This window comes from Canis aureus, chromosome 5, assembly GCF_053574225.1.
Source record: "Canis aureus isolate CA01 chromosome 5, VMU_Caureus_v.1.0, whole genome shotgun sequence".
NCBI lineage: Eukaryota > Metazoa > Chordata > Mammalia > Carnivora > Canidae > Canis > Canis aureus.
The window spans coordinates 59,201,785-59,212,553 of NC_135615.1; the positions used below are offsets into that span (position 1 = coordinate 59,201,785).

General features: G+C 44.5%; 1 protein-coding gene across 10 annotated transcripts in view; it reads left to right on the forward strand.

Annotated features, from left to right (window-relative positions):
• CSNK2A2 (casein kinase 2 alpha 2) overlaps positions 1-10,769 on the forward strand; it is an 80,175-nt gene that overhangs the window by 66,421 nt on the left and 2,985 nt on the right. For 9 of the 10 annotated variants that reach the window (XR_013380119.1, XM_077898257.1, XM_077898261.1 and 6 more), the window contains 6 exons: positions 81-164; positions 960-1,070; positions 1,312-1,413; positions 2,158-2,258; positions 3,269-3,417; positions 4,926-5,020. Coding sequence is in view for 9 of the 10 variants with exons in the window: in XM_077898257.1 (XP_077754383.1) it covers positions 81-164; positions 960-1,070; positions 1,312-1,413; positions 2,158-2,258; positions 3,269-3,417; positions 4,926-5,002 (624 nt within the window). In the remaining variant the exon portion in view is untranslated. Of the gene's footprint in view, positions 1-80; positions 165-959; positions 1,071-1,311; positions 1,414-2,157; positions 2,259-3,268; positions 3,418-4,925; positions 5,021-9,397; positions 9,609-10,769 lie in introns of those variants that run through there. The other variant, XM_077898259.1, reaches the window with a different exon arrangement.

Below are 10,769 nucleotides of genomic sequence, written 5' to 3' on the forward strand. Positions count from 1 at the left end.
AGCTGTCACAAATAATATGCTTGCGTTGGGAGGTTGGTAGACAGTGTGCTTACTTTTCTCTGTGCTTTCTTATCTAATAGGCTCTGGATTACTGCCACAGCAAGGGAATCATGCACAGGGATGTGAAACCTCACAATGTCATGATAGATCACCAACAGAAAAAGGTACCGTTGCAGCCAGGCAGCAACAAGGCTTTTCTTAAAAGGTCTAGGGCAGACCACAACTCTAGGTATTGACCTAGGAGGGACTGCAGACCAGTACTGTTTTCTTTGGCAGACTTGTGTTATTGTTATTTCTCCGGTCTCCAGTGTTGCTTTCTGCTCTGCATGAGCATGGTACACAAGGAAAGTAGACCCGTGAGCCTAACTATAGTCCCTTGTTTATTTTGGTCATGGTTTTCCAGAGGGCCTCGCAAAGAAACTCCAGCAGATGGTTTGTACTTCTTTTAATGACCCTTAGACCAGTCTGCCTAGCCTTTACACTTGGGTCCCTCCTGTTTTTCATATCCAATTCTGGTTGTCTCTGATTGGTGAGTAAGTGATTCCACTACTGTGTGATTAATGAAAAGCTGGAGCAATGCTTCAATCCTGGGGTGGGGCCTGGGTCTCCAACCCTTTGTGTTGTGGCTTGAGCTTATGATGGGAGCTGTTAATAATGGGGGAATGTGTTATATGCAAGTAAAACAGAGGCAGAGTAAAAAGCTTAAGCTTGATTGATGGGAAGAGAATGATAAGCCAGGATAATTTAAATTAAAAAAAAAAAAAACAACAAATAAGATTCTGAAAGCTCTACTGTAGAGGTGACCTCTTCCACAGTTGCTGAAAGGGTAATTTTTGCCAGTGCACTGGCTAACATTTGTTATGTAGCGCACATATTGTCAGCTAACGTGATGTGGCCTTTTTCTAAGGCACAGGCGTCTAGAAACGCCTTTACGGGTTTGATTTCTGTTGTGTTTGTAGCTGCGGCTCATAGACTGGGGTCTGGCAGAGTTCTACCACCCTGCTCAGGAGTACAATGTCCGTGTAGCATCGAGGTACTTCAAGGGACCGGAGCTCCTTGTGGACTATCAGGTACAACTCACGCCTCCTTTGTGTGTTTCCTTAGGGCTTCTCCTCGTGTGCTGTTTATTAAGTCAGTTTGGATACATTCAAAACCCCAGCCTGAAGCAGTCATTTCAGATTTTTCTCAGTGACTTTTTTTTTTTTCTTTGAATTCTAAAATATGTGCAAAGGTCAACTGAAGACTAGAAATCCAGATCAAAGAAATACATTTGCAACACCTTTCACTAACAGGCTGACCTTGTTTCCCCAGATGTACGATTACAGCTTGGACATGTGGAGTTTGGGCTGTATGTTAGCAAGCATGATCTTTCGAAAGGAGCCCTTCTTTCACGGACAGGACAACTATGACCAGGTGAGCAAACACTAACTGGCTCTTCCCCATGTGGGGGCACATGCCAAAGAAATGGGAGTCTGTTGACAGGGATGCTATCCTTGAGTCACTCAGTGTCTGCACTTAAGTTCTCCTTCAGGGTAAAGAGCTTCATGAGATTTTGTCTGTGGTTACTAGGTCCCCAAACATAGAGCCAGATAAAGCTATCTTACTAAGCTCCACGTATGCCCCACAGTGAGTCTGTGAAGAAGTCAGACACACTTTGTCTAACAAAACTAGCTTCTAGATTAGATTGTGATGCCCCCGTAATTGTCAGCTTCTGGAAGATTATTGTCTTAAGTTATTACCATTTTATTTTGTTTTGTTTTTAATTTTTTTTTTATTTATTTATGATGGTCACACAGAGAGAGAGAGAGAGAGAGGCAGAGACATAGGCAGAGGGAGAAGCAGGCTCCATGCACTGGGAGCCTGATGTGGGATTCGATCCCGGGTCTCCAGGATCGCGCCCTGGGCCAAAGGCAGGCGCCAAACCGCTGCGCCACCCAGGGATCCCAGTTATTACCATTTTAAAGGGAGTTTGGAAATTTGCTTTCTGTGAACATCATTGGCCTTTGGTCTGCCTCCTGTCAGCCCCGGGCTCCAATCTGCCTCTGGTCCCTGGAGATTCAGTGATGGAGAAGTCCTCTCATTTCTTGGGATAGCATCCTCACAGGCTTCCGGTGAGCTCTGTGCTCAGTAATTTGGTCAGTTTGTTTTGTGTTTCAGCTTGTTCGCATTGCCAAGGTTCTGGGTACAGATGAGCTGTATGGGTATCTGAAGAAGTATCACATAGACCTAGATCCGCACTTCAACGATATCCTGGGACAGTAAGTAAGAGAGGGAGAGAGAATGAGGGTTTTAACTAAACACATTTCAGAAGAGGGAATATTCGCCGAAATCACTTGCTAATCATAGCAAAGTTGAAAATACCCTTCTTTTTTCTCATGTATGCTTTTTAAAACTTGTTTTGAGGTTTGGGCATTGTTTACATGTGTCTTCTGATCGTTGTACTTCTCCAAGAGATAACCTGTCAGTCCATAGAAAATAGGAGACAAAATCCTGTTACAGTGAAAAGCTTTGCAGGACAGTGTATGCTTATTTTAATGGAAAATCTTAGAAAGCTGTGATTCTTCTTTGAGGAAGAGATTTATAGTTTTTTCTTGTTCTAGTTAACGGGTTTTCTACAAGGTGGCAAATTTTATTTTTTTTTAAGATCTTATTTATTTATTCATGATAGACATAGAGAGAGAGAGAGGCAGAGACACAGGCAGAGGGAGAAAAGCAGGCAGGCTCCATGCCAGGAGCCTGACGTGGGACTCGATCCCGGGACTCCAGGATCGCGCCCTGGGCCAAAGGCAGGCACCAAACCGCTGAGCCACCCAGGGATCCCCCCAACGTGGCAAATTTTAAAGCATATTTGCAGGTACAGTGTACTAGTGTTGAAAAGTAAATGCGTTGACAGTTCTCAGTGTTTTGTGGAGCCTCTGTTTCCAAGGCTAGCTCTCTAAATATTTTTGCTGCACAACAAAAATAACTCTGTCACCTCTGTGCCTCACCAGAATTGACTAAAAGCCTGATGCATAAGAAATGATCTAGGAAGGTGCCACAAATTCTAAATCAGATGTAGAAGCTTTAGTTCATTTTATCAGAGAGCATGTTTTTTGTTTCAAGATGCCTCAGATATTCCCGTGGAGGGTGGGGCAGACACCTGTGAGAATGAGATTTAATAAGTTTATAATCCTCCTGGGGTTCTAAGATTCTATTGGCTTTAACCATGGTAATGTCTGGATTCTTGTTGAATTGAATCTCAGTACCAGTGCTTCCCTTTCCTCCTCAGACATTCACGGAAACGCTGGGAAAACTTTATCCACAGTGAGAACAGACACCTCGTCAGCCCTGAGGCCCTAGATCTTCTGGACAAACTTCTGCGATACGACCATCAACAGAGACTGACCGCCAAAGAGGCCATGGAGCATCCCTACTTCTGTGAGTCTCCAGGGACCATTTGCAGGGGCCTGATTTATTAAAGGAATAAGTCTCCTGTTCTTTATCTTTGAGGCCAGTCAGGAGAATTCTAGGTGTTTGGATTGAATCATCCTTGGAATTTGGCCTCATTCATTCTGGACTATTGAGACAGCTCTTGCAGTTCCTTTTCTTGATCTGCAGAGGTGTTTGCTTGTCCACTGCCATAGCTCCCCTTGAGTCTGGTCTGCAGACCGTTCCCTGTGGCCCTGGGCTGAGAGATCACAAATATCTGAACTTTGTTTTCGGATATATCTGTGTGGAAACCTAATCAAACATGTTTTTTTCCCCTCAAAAAAACAAAGTAGTTGGTTAAAAGTAATAAGATGACCATAGTATATTTTTAAAGAAGGAAATGAGTTAAATTCAGTAAAAGGAATCTGAAGAAAGGAAAGCAGCTATGGAAGGACCTCACTAAAATCCTATCTGAGTTAAAGAATTTTTAGGTCTCACTTCAGAGTGTGTATGTATGTATGTATGTGTGTATGTATTCAGTGCACATGGTTGCTTCTTGGCTGCCTGCGTACAGCTCCCTGGCCCCTCCCTCCCAATAAAGTATGTCTCAGATAGACTTTCCCCTTAATTGTTGGCAACATGAGATGATTTAGTCCAGGCATAGAGGAGATAGGGGATACAGGTTACAGGACCAGTCTCAGCCCACTCTCTGGATCAAGAAGAAAACCTTCAGCCTGTCTGTTGCTTGGCCAGTATGCTATCTACCCTTCTTTTCTTCCCCTCTGGAGATTAAGCGGGTCTTACCTGAAGAATACAAATTTTGAAGCTGTTGGCCCATAAGCATTAGTAGACAGCAAATTGGAAAGGTTTTACCCTTTGGCCTTCTAGACCTCTTTTTTTTTTTTTTTTTAACCTTCAAGACCTCTAACAAGTACAACCCAGAGGTCCTTTTTCCAATTTCTGGCACAAGATGCTATTTTCACCTTTGAGTTAGATTGAATTAAGAATTTTGGTGTTTGTAATATGTAATTCATGATCCGTCTACTTTTCTGAACACACATCTTCTGTCAAAAAAAAATGTTTCAAATAACTGCTGCTTAAAATTAATAGGTCTTCTAATGGCTCTTTTCATTCCTTTGCTCCCAAGTGCTCATTACTGCACATGATTTGAAGAAATTGGGGGTTGGATCTGACATAGTATCTAAGGAAAATAACACACAGGAAGATTAGTAGTGATTTTGAGCTGTGGGAAGTCAGTGTGTGTGGGCCTCAGTTGTTGAACTTGCCCTCTGAGGCAAGTATAAGGGTTGACTCTAAGAGCAAATTCCCGGTTATTTTTCAGTGTCTGATTTTTCTCCAACCTTCGTTCTGTGATTTCTGTCACTCTTCTGGCCTCAGCTCTCCCGTCAGTCTGTCCATCTCTCTCATTGTCCCACTGTGGAAGGGGGTTTGTCATGATGATGTCTCTGTCACCTCCAAGCCCAGACTTGGCTGACTCCCATCCTGTTTTCTTGCAGACCCCGTGGTAAAGGAGCAGTCCCAGCCTTGTGCAGACAATGCTGTGCTTTCCAGTGGCCTCACGGCAGCCCGGTGAAAACTTGGAAGGCGACGGGTAATGAGGCATTGATGCTTGCCAATAAAACCAACCAACCAAACACAAATCTTGAAGGAAAACTACAATGTGATAAAAAGAAATTCTAGTCATTCCTTCTAAATGCAAAGAAGAGTAAAGACCTAAATGTCTGTCAAAAAGAAAGAAATCCCCCAGTACTAGTCTACAGGGAGCTGCTATCGTGGCAGTGTGACGATGCACATAGTTCAGGATCTGAGGGAACACTCCCTTTGGAATGCATGGGAGATGAGAAACTCGGAGTTGTTGTACATTTACCTTTATTTAACAGGAGACCGCTGTTAAATTAACCCATTCAGTCAACAAGCTCTGAATATCTGACTTCCTATCTATTCCACTGTGGTCTGGGTTTCCTTTGGTGAGATTCAGGCTCAAGTTTTAGCTAAGTCAGCAGTCTGTACTGACACACCAGCCTCATTTAAGAAAAGGAGATATTAAAACAGTGACAGTATTTTTTTTTAAGCTTTTACAAATTCATGTTTTATGTATTTTTTTATGACATGAGCTCTCTAGGAAATGTACCTCACCACTGCAGTTTTCTTCTAAGTGTAGTCATTTGGGAGCAAACTGCAATCACTCATAAGAGGCCCCTTTGATGTCAGGAGTCATCACTTGAGACCTTGTGATGCCGTGAACAGGTCCATCTGACTCATCAAAAGTTCAATGCGAAGTGCATAACTTGGAGCTCACTGTAACCTTTGTTGATTTGCCTAACCATAAAATCTTGTTGCTATTTTTTCTGTGTAGCCTTTTTTTTCCTTTAGCAGCCTTATAAGGAAAACCTTACCATTTCCTAGCACATACGTCCCTGTTTGTGCACCTATGTTCATGCACCTCTCTGAAACAGAGACTTTTTGGTTACAACTGTAATGAAAGCTGGAAAGTTGGTCTTCAGGCAGGTTGGGGAGTGAGAGAAATATCCTATTAGAGTGTACTTAGGAAAGACCTGTTGGTTAAGGAAAATGTAGTCCCCTGCCCCACCCCTTTTTGCCTCTCTTTATCCCCATGAGAAGCAGTTTCCCTCTATGATTTGGGTAACCTGCATCTTGAAGCTCTGAGAGGTGATAAGTGGATGTGATGGCAGAGCTGTCTTCTTCACATGCAGGGACTGGGGTTGCATGTGCAAGGTGGCCCACTCCTAGGTGGCTGAGCAGAGCAACATCATATGAGGGACCTGGGGTCAGGGAGGGCCGGGGGGTGCGGGTTGGAGCTCCTGGAGCAAGTGTCAGAGCTTGGGATCCATTGTGCTAGCTTTCAGGTTAACAAAGGAAGCTAGATTCTGCTTTAAAAAATAGTCGGGCTGATTTCATTTTGGGGACTTGTCACCAGTATGGTTTGCAGGCAGTCCCCTCCCCCCAGTTGCAGGGCCATGCCACAGCTGTGGGGACTTTACAGCTAGGCTAGAGCTTGAGGTGTCTACCCACATCATACCTTAGGATTTCTTTATTAACTATTTAATAATGCCATACATTTTTATAAGGTTAGATTGTTCGTTTGAAAACATCTGTTTACATTCCATATTCCAATAAAATCATACTGGTATTGGTAGCAGGTCCTATCTTATCTCTAAATGTAGATTGTATTTTTGTCGTTTGGTTGGTGGGAATTTAAAATGCAGAGAAAACTCTTACTAGAGTTGAGCTTACAGATTGAAAATTTTTAAAAAGATCCTAACCCCAAAGCGAGGAAATGCATTCATTTAAGGTTCTCGTACCAGTACTACCTGCCTGTATTGCACATTCTGTGTCAATGTATGCATTTGTTCTACCTGAAAATCAAAGCCAAGACATGAGCTCTCAGCTGGACCTGTCAGGCAGCAGCAGCTTTCTGATGTGCCCTTCTAGGCAACACTGTTGGTAGTTATCAGGGAGATGTGCCACTGTGTGTCTTTTTTGCCCCCCCTGCCTTTCGTCTCCTCTGTCATTCGTTCTCTCCCCTCCCCAATCAATTTTTTTTTTTTTTTTTTTTTTAAAGTTGCCTGTCTGGACTAGGCATGGGGAGTACCTGAAGGGTCTTGGTGAAGTACAAACCCCATTTCTTTCCCTTGGGTTCCCAAGAGGCAGTTGAAAGCATCTGGAAGAGTACACTTGGGTGCTTACCATTGTACAGATGTGCTTCTGCCTCTCTCCGTTGATCATAATTTAGTCAGTGCAGACAGAGCTAACCTGCCTATCCTGGGGCTCTGTGACTGTGGCTCTGACATGGGAGTAATTCTTCCTTTTAATGCATGGGTTACTCTTCCACCACCTATACTTTTCACTTCTCTTCCCACCTTAGACGACATAACTGAGTTTTTTTTGTTTTGTTTTGTTTTGTTTTTACGTAACTGAGTTTAACCCCTTTCTGAGTCTGGCCTTGACATCTGGCTGGCTGGCCGTAGGCTGTTCTTTCCCAAACTAAAGTGAGTCCAGTGCAGACCTTTTCTCTTACCCGTCTCCAGATATACCGTAGCTCCCCGAGATTTCAGAGTACTTACCTGGGTTAGGAGGTGGTTCATGGAGAGTTCCAAAATTGGGGGAAGAGGCAGGGGAAGATGATGAGAGAGAGAAGGGTGTAGGTGGATGTGTGTGTGGGTGGATGTGTGAATGAGTGGGAGTCTGCTCCTATATTTTAGACTTAAGCTATGGTAGATTTACCCACCCAATATCCTTTTCGGTCAGCAGAGTATTTCTTAAATCCATCTCAGTAATTTTGATTAGCCATCTATTTGCTTTGTTACCTTATAACCAATTAAAAGTGCCTATGATAAGGACTTAGTTATTTCCTAAAGAAAAGCAAAAACTGTGGGGAACAGGGTAGCGTTACACTATCATCTCAGGTTCCACCTGTGTTCAACAACATAGACCTGGTATGGTGAGAACAAAAAGTTCCCCTGCCAAATTCAGATTGGTCTGTCAGGGCTGCTGGGCCACAAGTAAGCATAAGTACAAGGCTTGATTTCAGCTGACAGGTCCCTATGGCAGGAGCAGAACTGATGAAATGCAGTGCTTTTCACACACTTTTCATCTGCAGTTTGCTTGCAGTTCATTCTCCCCTGGATCATATCAGCTGTCTACCCCTGTCCCATTCCTGTAGGAGGTGACTGGGTGGGAGAAGCCAAGTGGACAGTGCAGACCAAGCATTCCTGGGTCTTCTCACCAATGAGAGCAGTGCCGATGGCGGCTCTCTGAGGCACCTACACACCGGCCACGTGCCAGGTCTAACAGACCTTCTCTAACACACCGCTGCTCACCAGGCTCAAAGCTGCTGTGTTCCCTTCAGAGAAGGAAGAGGCTCAGTCTGCTTGGCTGGAGAAGACAGAAGAGCTTAATCTTTGGGGGCTCAGAGAGGAGGTGGTTATAAGAAAGGGAACAGTAAGAAAATCAGTCAAAGGGTAGATATTGAGGAGGGAGCATGACTTCTTGAGAGAGTTAGGGGGCACCATGTTCATGATCTGGAATTGTGTCCTGAGTTGGGCACGGCACCCTGGACTGATCCCGGTGGGACTGGAAGATGGTGCCCTTGGGGCAGATGCTGAGTCCCAGAGAGAGCTGGTGGCGTTGGGTCTTGGTCCACACCTACTCAGGGAAATAACTTAGGTTCTCCCAGGTGCTGTATTAAGGATAGAAGCAAAACTATTTGGGGAACACAAGCAGCAATTGGAAGAATTTTTATATATGATTGAAATGGTTCTAAGCCCACTCAGCAGTTTCCCTTAATGCCAGTTCAGACTGCACGATTTGTTTAGAAACCTGTTACTGCATGAGCACCCATGGGAAAAAGCAAACTTCCCTCCTACAAATAAATGGGATTGGATAATAACAGATCAGCGTTAAGGTCATTGAAATCTAAGCCCTTCCAAAAGCAAAAAGCAGGGTCCATGGGGGCACACGAGAAGCCACAGTTTATCAGTGAGTTTAATAAATCTGAGATGGCATAACATCCTGCTTTTAATAACTAACCCCAGGGTGGGAGTTGGGGAGAGGAGGTGGCGGTGAAGCATCTGGCCAAGAAAACCAGTAATAATACATACTTTTGAGCTCTATGGATGTGTTCATGGAAACAACTGCAAGCAGGTGCTGTGGAGGCTGGGGAAAGTGATGTGATGGGTTATACAGCTGATGGGATGAGTACTTCTGTGTAGAGACTCAACAATGTGCTACAAATGTGATACTTAACCCTGAACTGCATGTATTGGGGATTGTTCAAAAAAAAAAAAAAAAACCTTTCATTGAATCAATAAATTAACAGTTTTGCACTTGCTGGCTTTTCTTGCTGTAAATGGTAACTAAGAGGTTGGGACAGAAATCTTGACACCCTGTGGAAAGCTTGGATAAATCTTCAAGACCCATGGAGCCAACTATTTCCTTCTGTTTGCAGAAAAGCACCACTGCCTGGGTTGCTATCCTTTCCAAATGACCACTTCAGACGCACTTGGCCACCTCTTTGTATCACTGGATGACTGATGCATGACTGACGTGCTGCTGCCCTTAGAGGAAAGACAAATGCCATGTTCACTCCTGTTTTCATAAATAAAAATGTTGATAACCACCATCTTCCCAAAGCGGGAGACAAGCCACTGTTCTGAGGACCTTAAGCTTGTATTTCCTGTGTCTTGGGGGAGAGAAGGGGGAAACCTTGAACTGCAAAGATGTGTGCTATGGAGGTTGCAGTGAATCCCTATGTTCCGGTGGGGCTTTCCTTTACTGAGAGAGGCGGGGCTAGACTGGTGTCCCAATGGGGGCTTGTGTGGTTCCTTGGCACTTGCTTCTTCATTGCCCTCCCCAGGCACCTGCTCCTGGGATCGGCCCATTCCAGTGCACAGCTTTCACCTTTGTGGCAGAGCGCTCTGTGTTGATGAAAACCTCTCCCCACCCCCATTCCTTGCATCACAAGCAGGCACACGCTATTGAGTCTGCATTTGGCAGATGGTGGTGTCTTTAATTAGTGTGCTTCTCACTGACGGATCCCTCTGTGGCGCTGGACAATTGGAAATCAGTTGCCGAAGTGCTGAAAGGCAAATAAGACCCTTCTTTCCTAACCTTCCACACCATGTGGCCTTGCTCAAGAGTGTAGAACCTTCCTTTGTCCAGGGAAAGTTTTCATGAGATGATGTTTCTGTAACAGCTTCCTTCCCAAGGGCATAGTCCTTTCTCTTGTTGGTGTTAGGGTGGATCTCTGAGACACTGCTATAATTCTGCTGGCATCTCACCGCCCCACTTCACTGTGCTGGACATGGAAGAAGAAATGGGGTTTTCAGGCCATGCCACACAGCTGCTCCCAGGGGAAAGTTAAAAATATTTGAGCTCCCTTTCTACTCTTTGTTTATTTGTGGACTTGGCACTTTCCTGGTGTAAATACAGTCCTCTGATTAGTCCCGAGGTGTCCTCAGTAAATGGGGCCACGGCTGATGGGGATGTGGAGTTGGAAATGCCGAGCTTCTTGCTCAGCTTGCACAGAATGGTCAAAAGGCCTCGGGGCTTCTAAATCTGTGTTCTGGGCCCAAGAGGTGGGGAGGAGACCCAGGGAACACACTCTACAACCAGAGCTTTCCCTTTGCTTTTCCAGAAGACCACGCCTTAGACCATCTTTGTTAGCAGCAATCACAAGAGGAAGGAAGAGGGTATTGCTCTGAAACCTGAGATCATAAAGTTAGTTCTTACTAGGTTTTCCACAAAGCGGCATGGGAAAGTTAAGCTTGTACTCTGTTCCCAGCACTCTAGCCGCAGGCAAGTGGAAGCCTGTCCTCACT